The sequence below is a fragment of the Leopardus geoffroyi genome, chromosome A2, assembly GCF_018350155.1.
Source record: "Leopardus geoffroyi isolate Oge1 chromosome A2, O.geoffroyi_Oge1_pat1.0, whole genome shotgun sequence".
Lineage (NCBI taxonomy): Eukaryota > Metazoa > Chordata > Mammalia > Carnivora > Felidae > Leopardus > Leopardus geoffroyi.
Window position 1 is genome coordinate 7,671,781 of NC_059331.1, and position 14,599 is coordinate 7,686,379.

Genomic DNA, 14,599 nt, shown 5'->3' on the forward strand with positions numbered 1-14,599 from the left:
TTGTGAGAGAGAGAGAGAGAGAGCAAGAGCGAGCAGGGGAGGGGCAGAGAGAGAGAGAGAGAGAGAGAGAGAGAGAGAGGAGAGAGAGAGAATCCCAAGCAGGCTCCATGATGTCAGCCCATAGCCCAACTCGGGGCTCTATCCTACGACTCTGGGACCATGACCCGAGCCGGAATCAAGAATCAGATGCTCAACCAACTGAGCCACCCAGGCGCCCCAATGCAAACTTTCTGGGTGGAAATTCGACAGACAACACCCACTAAAACTTAAAATGAACATATGTGTATTTTGTTTTATGGTGGCAAAGACCTACAATATTCTATCCGTTTTAGGTGTGCATGATAGCGATTTGACAATTGCACAAATCATGCAGCATTCACAAGAAGTGCAGTCACCATCTGTCATCATACCACGTTATTCCAATATCATTGACTGCCTTCCTTATGTTTTCACCACCATGACTTGGTTACTTTAAAACTGGAACTTTCTACCTCTCAATCAGCTTCACCCATCTCACCTATATCTGTTTCTTTAGAGCAAGCAAGTCATTCAACCTGTGAGAAAACTTGTAAATGCATGTGAAGATGTAAAAATTAGATACATGTGCAGTCTCGTTCGTGATAGAAAAAACTGGAAATGCTATCTGTCTGCTCATAGGTTAAATAGATTACAGTATATTATGCCACAATCTGTGTAATGCTCTGCACTCTTCAAAGAACCGGATCCATTTGTGGTTATGTTTAAAGTTTATCTAAGTAATCTCTGCCCCCAACCTGGGGCTCGAACTCATGACCCCGAGACCAAGAGCCGCATGCTCTACTGACCGAGGCAGCCAGACACTCCCGATTTGTGGCTTAAAAAAAAAAAAAAATCTCCAAGACACGAGGAGGGAGCAAGATGTAAAATGGCAGATATAGGGACCCATTCGTGTAAATGTTTAGTAGCACATATAGGTAGACACATGCGAACTATTTTCCGAAAAGAAATCTCAAACTGTGTCTGAGGGATGCTTCAAGAGGAAGGCATCAGGGGAGGAAAGCTTGTTTTTGTTTGGACTTTTCTCCTATAGTCAACATTTTTTACCATGTGTATACGTTATTTTGGTTTAAATAAAGGCATACACATAAAATTACACACTTTATGCTTTTTTGTTTTTTTTGTTTTGTTTTTGAGAGAGAGCATGAGCACGGGAGGGACAGAGGGAGAGGGAAAGAGAAATTTAGGAAGGCTCTATGCCCAGCACAGAGCCAGACATGGGACTCAATCCCGCGACTATGAGAGCATGACCTAAGCTGAAATCAAGAGTCGGACACTTAATCGACTGAGCCACACAGGCGCCCCGGAATAGTTCTTGGGGCGCCTGGGTGGCTCAGTCAGTTAAGCGTCTGACTTCGGCCTAGGTCATGATCTCACGGTCCACGAGTTAAGCCCCACATCAGGCTCTGTGCTGACAGCTCAGAGCCCGGAGCCTGCTTCGGATTCTGTGGCTCCCTCTCTCTCTGTCCCTCCCCCGTTCACTCTGTCTCTCTCTCAAAAATAAACACCGAAAAAAAAATTTTTTTTTAAATAAGCAAAATGCTTTTTCTCAAACATCATGTATCACTTTTTTTTTTTTTTAATTTTTTTTTTTTTTCAACGTTTATTTTATTTTTGAGAGAGAGAGAGACGGAGCATGAACGGGGCAGGGTCAGAGAGAGAGGGAGACACAGAATCAGAAGCAGGCTCCAGGCTCTGAGCCATCAGCCCAGAGCCCGACGCGGGGCTCGAACTCACGGACCGCGAGATCGTGACCTGGCCGAAGTCGGACGCTTAACCGACTGCGCCACCCAGGCGCCCCATGTATCACTTTTACAAAAAGTCAGGTATCTCCCAAGGAAAAATAAGAGGCCCCAAGGGAGCACAGGGACGTAGGGAGAAGCTGGAGTCCGAGAGTGGATGGATAACAAGAAAAGCCCCCGAGTCCCTCTCCTCCAGCTCTCCCCTGTAGCACCAACATGCTTCCCACGCCCAGAATCTCCACAGGACAGCAGCAAACCAGCTGTGCGAAGCGCACGAGGAGGGGAGTGAGGACACGCACACACGGAGTGCATTCTCCGGGGATTCCGCGGCAGCTTCGGGGCGATTCGCTAGATCTCCCCGTGTAGACCGAATTCCACTTCTTGGTATCTTCCATAAGAAACAAACGCACGTCCACAAGGACCTGCGTGTTAGAATGTGCACACGAACGTCCGTAGCCACTTTATTCACAATGGCTAAAAGCCGGGCACCGCTTGGCTTAGTGGGCTAGGGCTACCACCACAAAAGCACCACAGGCTGGGGGTCAAGGACATTCCTGCAGGCTGGAAGTCCAAGGTCAAGGCGTCGGGCAGGCTGGTTCCTCCCGAAGCCTCTCTCCTTGGCTTGGGGACAGCCATCTTCTCCCTGTGTCATCACATGGTCCTTATATTGGAGTAGGGTCCACCTTAATGACCTCATTTTAAATCCATTATTTCTGTAAAGGCCTCATGTCCAAAGACACTCACATTCTGAGGTCCTAGGGGTCAGGGCTGAAACACGAGTTTTGGGGGCACACGACAGAGCCCGTAATACAAGTCAAAAGTCCATCGGCAGATGAATGGGCAGCCAGAGGCAACTGTGTGCTTCTCTACAGCGGGCACAATGTAGCCATAAAGGAGCAAACTGATACCCACGGTGACGTGAATCCGCATCAGAGACACAAAGGAAGTGGCCCCACTCGATAGCACTTGTGTGAAATCCTCAAACCACTACCTGAAGTCAGAACTGAGAGGCTCTCTGAGGGTGGAGGGAGGGGTGCCAGGCATCCTCCCAGGGTGATGAGAGTTTCTAACATGTCCACCTGGGCAGGGGTGATGACACAGGCAGGCACACGCGTAAAAAGGAATTCAGCTGAGGGGGCGCCTGGGTGGCTCAGTCGGTGAAGCACCCGACTTCGGCTCCGGTCATGATCTCGCTGTTCGCGGGTTCGAGCCCCACGTCGGGCTCCGTGCTGACGGCTCGGAGCCTGGAGCCGGCTTCGGATTCTGTGTCTCCCTCTCTCTCTGCCCCTCCCCTGCTCATGCTCTGTTGCTCTCTGTCTCAAAAATAATAAATAAACGTTAAAAAAAAAAAAAAAAAAGTAATTCAGCTGCACTTATAAGATCTATACACCTTAATGATATCCAGAGGGGAAGAAAGCAAGGTTCAGTCACAGGAAGAAGACCCCCAAGCACCGCCATGATTCTTGACTGAGTCCATTAGATCAGAGGCCACAAAAGGATCATCGGAATCCATTCTCTCACCTGCATCTATCAACTGCCATTCTATTGCAGACAGAGCTTTCTCCTCACCGGTGGGCACCACCTGCGTACTAAATACAGTTCGTGCCACAAGGAGGGCCCGAGTTCCCCCTCTGAATGATCTCGAAGGGCAGCCACTGTGTTTAATAAGTCACCTCAAATGGTCACGAGGCTTTGAGCCATCAGGGGATTTCATTGATCAAGTGTACCGCAATCGACTACAATCACCATTCTTGTCACGTCCCCAAATCCACTAGGGTTTCCTTCCCAGGAAAAGGCTGAACTAAACTCTGACAGAAGGAAGAACATTCTCTGCCAGGCAGGCAGGGCAGCGGAAGCTGCTGGAAGCCACGTCCCCTCCCTCTGCCCCGCACCAGCACAGCAGCACCCCCTTGGTCCACAGCCTGGCTCAGGCTAGTGCTCTCGGGGTACACGGAGGCAGGTGTGCCTCAAAAGGCAGTCACTCACCTGGGCCACCCCTCGAGGGACAGCCCGCTGCCCAGCTGAGACCTAATGGCTGAGCCACAGCGGAAAACAGCTTCTACCACTTACGCTAAAGTGAATCCTCAAGTTCTTGGTTAGCGTGTTGCATACCCGAAACACAGACTCCCAACTGGAAAAAAAAATCACGAAAATAAGGGAATTCAGGTTGGCTAGGTAAAACGAAACAAAACAACCACCTAGTACACAAAGTCAATAATCAATACGAGTCAATCTTTCTGTAGAAGCAAAGAACCACTGCTTAAGAAAGGAGCCTCTTCCCTGCCTCCCACCAGAAAACAAAAAAGAAATCCCATTTACGGTAGGAATGAAAGGATTAAATACCTAGGAATCCAGTTAAGAAATCTGTAGTACATGGGATGCCTGGGTGGTTCAGTCGGTTGAGCCTCGGACTTCAGCTCAGGTCATGATCTCACGGCTTGTGAGTTCAAGCCCCGCACTGGGCTCTGTGCTGATGGCTCAGAGCCTGGAGCCTGCTTTGGAGTCTGTGTTTCCCTCTCTCTCTGCCCCTCCCCTGCTCATGCTCTGTCTCTCTCTGTCTCAAAAATAAATTAACATTACAAAAAAAATTTTTTTAAAGAAATATGCAGTACCTAGGAGTGACTGGGTGGCTCAGTCAGTTGAGCCCCTGACTCTCGATTTCGGCTCAGGTCACCTTCCCAGGGCTGTGGGATGGAGCCCTGTGTCCGGCTCGGCGCTGGGTGTGGGAGCCAGCTTACGATTCTCTCTCCCTCCCGACCACCCGTGTGCTCTCGCTTCCCCCCACCCCAAAAAAAAGGCAGTATCTAGATGAAGACTCTGAAATTTTGGAACGTTGAGGGACATAAAAGAATATCTGAATAATCAGGGCTGACCCTATACTTCGAAAGGCAGGCTTGTCCTTAAGATAAGTTTTCCCCAGAAGTCTGTACACCTCATGCAGCCGCTGTAAGAGTACCCACTAGGCTTTTACATGTGCCAAGTCCAAAGTCTGACCCAGTCGTGTGTGCTGGTGACTGACACTTCTTTGTCTGCTTCTGCTTTGTTGGCATTTTACAGGAAGTCCTTTCCCAGAGACAAACCAAAGAGGTTTGATGGTTTTAGAATTTAGTAGGATTGAAGAAAAAAAAGGGGGGGTGGGGTGGAGCGCCTGGATGGCTCAGTCGGTTGAGCTTCCGACTTTGGCTCAGGTCATGATCTCTTGGTTCATGGGTTCAAGCCCCACGTCGGGCTCTGTGCTGACAGCTCAGAGCCTGCAGCCTGATTCGGATTCTGTCTCCGGCTCTCTCTGGCCCTCCCCCGCTTGTGCTTTCTCTGCCTCTAAAATAAATAAACATTACACACAAAAAAATTTAGAATTCAGTAGGATTGAATTAGGCTGAAAGGATGGAAAAAGCCGACCTAACAGACTCTTAAATAAAGGGTCTGTCTGGGGGGACCAGGCCGGGGCTCCGAGGGACTCCTGTCTTCTTCCCCCCTCACCCACTACACGGGCTTCCACGCTCATGGTCACAGATGGCTGCTGCACCACCGGGCATCACAGTCCATTCTAGAGCACAGAAGGGCTACAATGGGGAAGGCCGACTAAGACCGTTCCTTTAAAAGGCTCTCCTGGAAGCCACACTAAGCCACTAAGCGACATTCCCTTGGGTCTCAGCCAGAACTGAAACAAGTTAACCCTCAGCCCCAAACACAGGCATAGCACATGCGGAATGATCTAACTTGGGACAAACACGTCTATGGGATCACCTGCGGCTCTGAGAGCCCATTCTCATCCGGGCTCAGCCAAGAGTCAGCCAGAAGCCCTTCGTAAATTACAAGTCACCAGCCAGGGTGATTTATAGGAGAGATTTATTTGAAGAAATATTACAACATATAAAAACTACATAAAGTCTTAATTCCCACGCATACGGTGGTAGATTTGATATAACGCATAATAAAAAACTTTTAAAATCCAGAATGCACAAAGTACGGCACAGTTTGATCACTAAGTCATTAGTTGATAAGCAAACCTCACAGAACAGCTTCATGTCAGCCAAGGCCACAAACACCGTGTACAACACATTTGAACTGACAGATTTTGACATGTTAAAAATACAACATCAGTGCATGTTGGGGATCCCTGGTGCCAGAAACAAGGGTGACGGGAGGGCAAAACTAGTCCTTGGTAGCTTCCTCCTCCTTGATTTTCACTAAAGAGAAATAAAAGGTAGAGTCACCGCAGAGAACACGCACGACCCCGCACGACGCAACAGGCAAGTGTAACGAACAGAACTAGGGGCCCCTGGGTGGCTCAGTCGATTAAGCTTCCAACTCTTGATTTCGGCTCCAGTCATGGTTTCACGGTTCATGGGTTCAAGCCCATGTCGGGCTCTGTGCTGACAGCACAGGCCCTGCTTACGATTCTCTCTCCCCCTCCCCCCTCCCTGTCTCTCGCAAAAGAAACATACTTTAAAAAAAGAGAAAAATCGAGAACTAGGTTAGCAGCCAGGTGTCGATGTTAATGGCCCTCCAAGTGAGACATGCAGCAGCTCTGAGTGAACAGAGGGAGACCGCGCCCTGCTCCCAGGGGTTCCCTACGTTCCCAGCCCGGGTTGGCATCTGAGCCAGGCCGCGCAGCCTGAGGAAAGGGCCCCGGGCCCCGACCTGCATGCCAGCGGCTCCCACCGTACCTGAGGCACTCTCTCGAGCTTTGGCCAACATACAGCGCTTGATCTCCAAGCCAATGGCTTTGGCCAGAGGCGGCGGCACAGCGTTCCCCACCTGAAGGAGGGAAGGAGGGGGGTGCGTGGCTTGGCACGGCCGGGGTCAGTGGCAGCCTTTTCTCAATGACGTGAGCGGGGCTCCGGAGCCGGTTCCACCATGATGGCTCAGGGACCCTCCAACTGGCCCACCTCCCCACCCTGAACCCCGTGTCCAGGCCCACCCACAGAAAAGGGACCTTTAACGGGCTTCAGAAAAACTCAGATCGACATGGAGGTCACCATGCTTCACTTTCAGCCAAGAGGGGTTCTTTCCAGAGAACAGGAGGGGCGGGGGTGTTGCTAGAACCCCCGAGGTACTGTTGCTTTGTAAGCCATGAACACGCATTCCTTAGATGGAAATACATGTAATTAAGAAATAGTAAACTTGGGGCGCCTGGGTGGCACAGTCGGTTAAGCGTCCAACTTCAGCCAGGTCACGATCTCGCGGTCCGTGAGTTCGAGCCCCGCGTCGGGCTCTGGGCTGATGGCTCAGAGCCTGGAGCCTGTTTCCGATTCTGTGTCTCCCTCTCTCTCTGCCCCTCCCCCGTTCATGCTCTGTCTCTCTCTGTCCCAAAAATAAATAAACGTTGGAAAAAAAAAAAAAGAAATAGTAAACTTAACACTCTGAGTATCAGTGAGGAACTGTGGGTTCGTTCCCACCCTGAGCCCATTTTGTCTGCTCCTTCACTCAAGTTCAGTGCCCTGGAACTTTCCTTTGGGCTAAACCTGCCTCAGAGCTGTGAAGTGACAACCAATGTGCTTAATTAACCACAGCCTGACCCGTGAGCACTCTGGGTCCCAGTGACAGGATCTCTCCTTCCGGGCGCCCCCTTCCTGGCAATACCGAGGCCAATCGGCCAACAAACTCCGGGGACTCCATGTCCCCTCAGAAGTGACCCCGTGAGCCCTGCTTTCCCCCGGAACACCTGCACCCTGGGTCAGACAGAGGGGCCTCTCTCCCGTCGGGCCGCTTTGAGGAGGGGCTCAGTGGCGCCTCACACAGGGACGGAGGAAGAGCCGGCCCTGCTCCCCTCGGCTGACCTGCCGGTGCTTGTCCAGGATGTTGCCGAACAGCCGGTAGGTGTCCGGGAAGCCCTGGGAGCGGGCGCACTCCCGCACGCTCACGACGCGGTGCTGCTCAGGGTGGAGAACGCGGCCCTGGAAGGGAGAGGGGCGGTGGGAAGGGGAACGGGACTGGGCCCGCCCGCCATTCGGGGCGGGAGGAGGGAAACTGAACCATGGAGAAGAACTGCGGCCTCAGGCCTCAATGGCCGAGCTGTCTCCATCGGCAGAGGCTGGGGGGTGGGGGGAGGGGGGGAGGGTGTGGGTGAGGAGTGCAGGCTCCCCAGGGGCCGCCCCCACCGTGAGCCCCTGCCTCCGTCCCCTCCCTGGCACCACCGCGGCCCGCAGACCCACCTGCTTGCCCATGGGCTCGGGGTTGGTGACGGTCGTGCTGAAGAAGCCATCCCACTCGAGCCGTCCGTAGAGGCCGGCCCAGTGGTTGTGCCTGTTCCCAGTGTGGGGCAGGCACCAGGGGATGAGGGTGTTGAACTGTCTAGCCGCGGAGTCACAGGCTTTGCCCGCTGGAAGAGAGGGCTGCCATGAGACTGTGGTTACAGAACAGGAGGGACCGAGCAGCCGACAATCCCTGTCCGCAAAGCTCTTATCACTTAAATACTCTCAGCAGCTACTTAAAGCCAGGACGTCCACGCCCCGCCCAGGTCCTCAGGTCAGCGAGTGGCAGCCCCCAGTACCTCCTGCTAGGAGACCCCAGGCAACAGTGCTCCTTCCAAGCCCCCTGGACCGCTGCAGGGGATCAGGATCCAGGGGGCTGGGGCTGGGGGGCTGCGGGGGATCAGGATCCAGGGGGCTGGGGCCGGGAAGCACCCCCAACCCCGGCCGCAGCACAGCAGGGCCCCCACCTTCCACACAGGAGCAGACCCCGCGGAGGGCCCCGGTGCTGCTGCAGCCGTTCTTCTTGTCGTGGTACGTGTATCGCAGCTTCCTGGCCATGGTGCCATCGGACAGCCGCACCTCGATGTTCGGCAGGTCGCGCCAGTCTGAGCCTGGGGCCAGAGGGATGTGCCGCATGCGGGCGGCCACCAGCGCGCTCATGTCCTGAAAAGTCACAGCAGGCCCCGGCCGTCACATCATTCATGGAGTGTCTAAGCACCCACGGTAGGCTGGGCGCCACCATCCCAGGAACCGGAAACAGCACGGTGACCAGGAATCACCAAGGAGGGGCTCGTATCCCATCGGGGGAGACCAAGAGCAGCCCAACCCGACGACCTGCAGACTGCACGTGCCTTGAAGATAACCAAGCACGGACATAGCAGAGAATGGGGGGAAATAGGTGAGAGGACAGCTTGGGGCAAGCCAATAGGGCTTCTCGGAGGAGGGGGGAGACATGTGGGCTGAGCCCCGCAGGATGAGAGGAGAACCGGATGGGGAAGAGCGGGTTTGGAGTATCTGGGAGAACACACAGAGAGCAGGGTTGGCAAGAGACGAGGGGAGTCAGAGGCAGCGGGGACCAGACACCGATTCCGGGAGAAGCGGACGCTCCTCGTGACTGTGCTGCTGCGGCTGCGGCTGCAGCGGGGGGGGGGGGGGGGGGGGGGGGCACAGACAGCGGTGGCAAGAAGAGAAGCAGGAGGAGGAGGAGGAGGAGGAGGTCTGGGCTCAGGGCCACGGGCAGAGTAGGAGCTGGACGGGGCCTGGATCAGGTCCCACTTCCCACCCCCAGCCCTGGCTGGGCTCCAACCACACGTTCTTGCTCACGAGGCCGCCGGCCCGACCACACCGGCGCTGCCGGCAGGGCGCCATTACCTTACAGATATGGTCCCTGAGGATGGGCTGGTACTGTGAGCCCCGGAGCTGCCTCTGGAACCAGGACTGAGGCTCCCCGTTGTACAAGATCTCCAGCGCCGAAGCTCCGTTCCGGACCTCGGGGAGGTCGGACATCGTGTCCCGCACGGTGATGGTTCGGAACGGGCCCGAGCTCAACCTGCGAGAGCACAGCACGCAGCTGACACCTCTGGGGACCCAGGAGGCTGCTGTCCCGCACATTACAGGTGCCACGTCCCGACGGCCGATGCCGCCCTCTCCAGGGGGGCAACCTAACTCCCAGGTCAAAGGGCCACCCGAGGCCACACGGGCGGCGTTCTTCTCAGAGCCGGTCTATGCAGGGATGGCCCGGAGGTGTGGGCCCTGCTCTCGACTATAGCCAGGTCCAGCCACGGCCTGCGTGCGGCTCACTCAAAGGTCAGAAGCACTCGTGTCGCAGGCCAAGCGCTGCGCCGTCCGCGCCAACACGTTCTCCGCCGTTCAGGTCTCCCGACAGACCCGCCACCAACACGCCTCCCGGGTAACAAGCACCGTGACACGACGGGGCGGGCGGGGCGAGTGGGGCTCCTACCTGGTTATGTTGCTGACAAACTTCTTGTCGTCCACCACGACGCTCAGCTGGCAGGCCCGGGGCGCGAACACATGCAGTGGCTCTGGAAACAGGGGAAGCTTCTCTCCGGGGGCTGCAGCCAGGATGATGGCCCGCCTCCGGGTCTGGGCCACGCCATACTGACCAGCCTGTGGAAAGGGCCAGACACGCACAGTCAAGCCCCTAGTTAACTCTGTAGATTTATTTTTTAATGTTGATTTTTTGGGGGGAGGGGCAGAGAGAGAGGGGGACGTGGACCAGAAGCAGGCTCCAGGCTGACAGCAGAGAGCCCGACGCGGGGTTTGAACTCATGAACTGTGAGACCGTGACCTGAGCCGACGCTGGACGCTCAACCAACCGAGCCACCCAGACGCCCCTCGGCAGGGTTACTCTTAACGAGTAAGAGGGACAAAAGATCCCACGTGAGGGCCACAAGCCTCTGGAGAAGATGGAGTAAGCCCTGCTGGCAATTCCAGCCGGCTCTTTCGAGAGCCCTGCGAGGGACCCTGTGGTCTCAGCACTCGGGAGACAAGAGGGAGCAGAGAGGCCACGGAGCCCTGCCGCCTACCTAGCAGTAGGCGGTCACAAGAGCTGCCAACAAGGTTTGGCTGGTGAGCCCCAGACCCAGGGAGGCTGGACCGGGTAGGGGGCAGACGCTCCCTCACTGCCTTCCAGCCAGGCTTCGTGTCAGAGCGTCGTCTCAGCTCTAGTTATGCTGTTAATTACTGAACAGGCACGTACACGGTAGCTGCTTTTCAGGTCAAGCCTAGTTCCCTCTGGTCACCCCAGATCTCCGTCCTTGCAGACAAAGCTCCCAGTAGCTCCTGGAGGGCGGTCTCCCACCTCCTCCTGAGGTTTGTACACGTGTACATTCACCCAGGAGAGAACCGTTAACCCGCGACGGTTTAGTCTGTGCATCCTTCTGCCATTCTTGCTTCACCCGCCCCCCACCGCAGGGATCAAATTGCTACTAGAGTTCCACAGCTGGCCACCACCCTGGCCTCTCAAGAGGAAGGGGCCGGAAACACACGGCCCCTCCTCAGGCACGAGGATGTGACTCTTAAGAAGAGGCAGGTGGCCTTACTGGCACACGAGTTCTGTGCTCCCCAGACCCAGACGCCGCGAGCTTCATGGCGGGGCGTGCGGGCCCACTTGCCGTCTCCCCCCACCCGCACCGGCACCCCCGCAGCTCATGGCACCGCACGCCCGTCCTTTTCAACTCTACCTTCAGGTAGAGACCATCTGCTGCAGTGCAGGGACCACCGAGCCCCCCTCCTGTCCACACCTGTCAGCCCACCTTTGCCCCCTTCCCCAAGAGAACCTACCTGCAACACGCCGAAGGTGCACTGATAGCCCATACGGACAAGGCAGCGGAGAGTGAGCTTCAGGACCATGGAGCGTTTGAAGGAAACGAAATTCCGGACATTCTCCAAGAGGAAGTAGCGGGGCCGGTAGTAGTCACAGTAGCTGTGGGAGGCGGGAGAGACTACGAGGGTCATCCGCACGCACCAAGTGAAGAGAAAGACCTACTCTACCCGAAGCTACACCCAAATCCTTGATATCTGCTTGCTGGGAAGCTGCACCTGCTGACTCTCCGTCTCCCTGGCAAGAAGCCAGCTGCGAATGCCCTGGAAGCAAAGGCCGGGCGCCTCCCCTCCACACGTGGCCTTCAGCAGGTACAGCGGCTAAGCCAGCTGCTGCTACCCCGGCACACCCCAGGGCCGGCAGTCTAATCACCGCCAGGCAGTCCTGAGCACAGGGGCTGCTACTGTGTTTACCTGAGAAAGGAAACCACCAAGGAGTTCTTGAACTTGGAGTAGGTGCGAGAGTTGAAGCGGTTCATGCCGCTAAACCCTTGGCAAGGCGGCCCACCGCACAGCATCTCCACATCTCCCTTCTGAGGCAGCTTCTGACCGCGGGAGTTGGTGGCCTCCCCGGCCATGACCAGCTTCAGCAGCACGTTGCAGTCCTCCGTGAACACCGTGGACCCGGGATTGTTCAGCCGGAACGCCTGGGCTGCAGGGTCCCACATCTCAATGGCCCACAGTGTTTCCGAGATGCCTGGTAGATACGAGGACAGATACGTGCTAAGAACCCCCTCGAATTACGCTCAAGGCAGAACCGGGACCAGAGCCAGGAAGGCCTCCCAGGTAGAACCTGCCTGATCCGGTTTTACTAGCTCTGCAGAGAAAACCCCATGGCATTTACCTGCTTGGTGGAATCCTTCCGACAACCCTCCACAGCCAGAAAACACGTCCAGGGTCCGCAGCTTGGGCAGCTGAATTTCGGTCTCTGGTTCACTTGGCTCGCATGTTTGAGACTTTGCCTTGCCCTTCCCTGGAGACAGGCCAAAAGTCAAGTCTGAGCCCTAACCTGCTGTCCCTAAACCCTCATTCTGAATTAACAGCAAAGAATGAGGTAACATCAGAGGCATTTTCATACCAAATGACTCATCAGTAGCCTGAATTACGTAAGGCAGACTTGAAAAGAACCCTGTGGATAACGACTTACCTTTCCCCTTCCCCTTCCCTTTATTTCCAGGGCTACGGGCATGGTTAGGAGGATCTTCAAAGCTTTTGTTCTTGGCATTATAGGCCTGAGAAGGAAAGAACAACAATAGTCTGGGAGAGAAACACACCGGTCTCTTCTCTAACAAGGACAATTTAAATTAACCTGCTGAAGATCCACTTGATTTCTCCCTAAATTTGGCCACAAGCAATTAGCCATCAGTGAAAATACTCTGATTTTATTACACTGGCAACAGGGAAAAAAAGTTCTAGAATGTAAGTATTTTATGTGCCCAACATTAGAATTCCTGCTGTTCAAAGCCCCTGGACTACTCATTCTAAAAACTGGAAAAAGTGATATATTCGGCCATCCACAGTGGAACCTGGGGAAACCCAGGCATGTATCAACTTCAGAGAACGTAACACAGAAAAGCCACGCTCAAACAATTTAAAAGTGATCAGCTTTAATCGACAGACTCCCGGATCCTTTCTCCATCACCAGGGCCACTGCCCCGGTGTATAGACCTCACCTGGCCGCAGATGCCTCGGTGAAGGGACTGGGACTGCCTGGGGCAGGGCTGAGTCCACCAGGGAAAGGGGCACCTTTCCCTAACTCACCCTAAAAGAATCAGTAGGGCTGGTGGAGGCCACCTAAATAGTCTCCAAATAAACCGCAGAAGCAGAAGGATGCTCCTATGTTTATATTCTGCGTTATAGAGTCTTTTTATTTTACAGAGACAGTGTGTGCACGCCCACAAGCAGGGGAGAGGGGCAGAGGGAAAGTAGGCTCCGTGCTCAGTGCTGAGCCTAACGCACGGCTTGATCCCGCAACCCTGGGATCATGACCCGAGATGGACGCTCAGTTGACAGAGCCACCAAGGCACCCCTCCGTTCTTTTAAAGGCAAGTGTCACGTTCCAGAGGAATTTGAATGCCACTGATTCATACTCTGGGTAAGTCAACTGCTTTCGTAGGGGCTGTGACTGCGACCTGAAGCCTCTCCCTGCGATAAGCCCGGAGTCCCACCTCGAGGAAGTAGAAGCGGTCTGGGCCACCCGCAGAGAAGTCCTGGAGGCCGCCTGGCAGGTCCTCCCCGTACTCCACGGTACAGCGGCCCTGCACGGCCTTGAAGTCCACCACCACCTCCTCGTCACTCCAGTAAAGCAGGTTGATGTCCGCATGGTAACTGGCCGGCGTAGACTTGTGGGTGTTCTCTGGCCTGAGCGTGGAAGACTCTTTGTTAACAATCTCCTTTGTTGCGAACAGGACAATTAAACGGCCCCCCATTTCTGGGGGTGCTCAGAAAACCCATGGGTAAAGACCACAACCCTCCAGTTAAGGGTATCAGTTACTACCCCCCCCAGGCCGGCACCGCCGCCAGAGTGGGCCTCCTTGCCACGAACTCAGTGGCTGGTCTGCTTGTCCGCTCGCTCTTCACACCCACGACTGCGGTGCAAACAGCCCCGCCCTGCGTCCAGAGCAGCAGCCGCCTGCTGCCCGGTAAGGATCTAGACCTTCCTCCTCTTGCCTACACTAGCCAGCCTGGTTTCTTTTCTGTAGACACAAATGACTGTTGCAGAGACCGTAATAATCTTTCACGTATATTAGTTAAGAAGTGAAACAACCTTACACCCATCTCTATCAGTTAGCTCCTGATCAGTACGAGTTCCTAGGGTCCCCCAAAAAAGAGTGAAGCCAAGACCTTAGGAAAAGTGTAGACAGACAGAAAGCCCAGAAACAGGAAGAGGCACCTAGGAAGAACAGGAAGAGAGAATGGGGGGGGAACCGGGGGGGAGGGGACACAACTCAGACAATCGTAAACAGAACTTGAGATTCTCTGAGAGTGTCTTAGGCAGAGCCCAGGACGTTCCACCCCTGATTTTGTCATACTCTTTTTTTAAAAAAATTTTTTTAATGTTTGTTTATTTCTGAGACAGAGCATGAGTGGGGAGGGGCAGAGAGAGAGGGAGACGCAGAATCCCAAGCAGGCTCCAGGCTCTGAGCTGTCAGCACAGAGCCCGACGCGGGGCTCGAACCCACAAACCGTGAGATCGTGGCCTGAGCCGAAGTCGGTCGCTCGACCGACTGAGCCACCCAGGTGCCCCACGATCTTGTCATACTCTTGACTTCTGCTTAAGGA

At 54.7% G+C, this 14,599-nt stretch overlaps 1 protein-coding gene across 4 annotated transcripts in view; it reads right to left on the bottom strand.

The window, feature by feature from the left end:
• Positions 1 to 5,610: 5,610 nt before the first annotated feature.
• Positions 5,611 to 14,599, bottom strand: part of DNMT1 (DNA methyltransferase 1) — a 47,671-nt gene continuing 38,682 nt past the window's right edge. For all 4 annotated transcript variants that reach the window (XM_045491845.1, XM_045491847.1, XM_045491846.1 and 1 more), the window contains 12 exons: positions 13,486 to 13,678; positions 12,465 to 12,549; positions 12,162 to 12,290; positions 11,732 to 12,014; positions 11,279 to 11,420; positions 9,936 to 10,102; positions 9,347 to 9,524; positions 8,443 to 8,638; positions 7,937 to 8,103; positions 7,562 to 7,678; positions 6,449 to 6,539; positions 5,611 to 5,968 (listed from right to left, as the gene is read on the bottom strand). In XM_045491845.1, the coding sequence (XP_045347801.1) occupies positions 5,934 to 5,968; positions 6,449 to 6,539; positions 7,562 to 7,678; positions 7,937 to 8,103; positions 8,443 to 8,638; positions 9,347 to 9,524; positions 9,936 to 10,102; positions 11,279 to 11,420; positions 11,732 to 12,014; positions 12,162 to 12,290; positions 12,465 to 12,549; positions 13,486 to 13,678 (1,783 nt within the window). In that variant the 3' untranslated portion in view covers positions 5,611 to 5,933. The remainder of the gene's footprint in view (positions 5,969 to 6,448; positions 6,540 to 7,561; positions 7,679 to 7,936; positions 8,104 to 8,442; positions 8,639 to 9,346; positions 9,525 to 9,935; positions 10,103 to 11,278; positions 11,421 to 11,731; positions 12,015 to 12,161; positions 12,291 to 12,464; positions 12,550 to 13,485; positions 13,679 to 14,599) is intronic.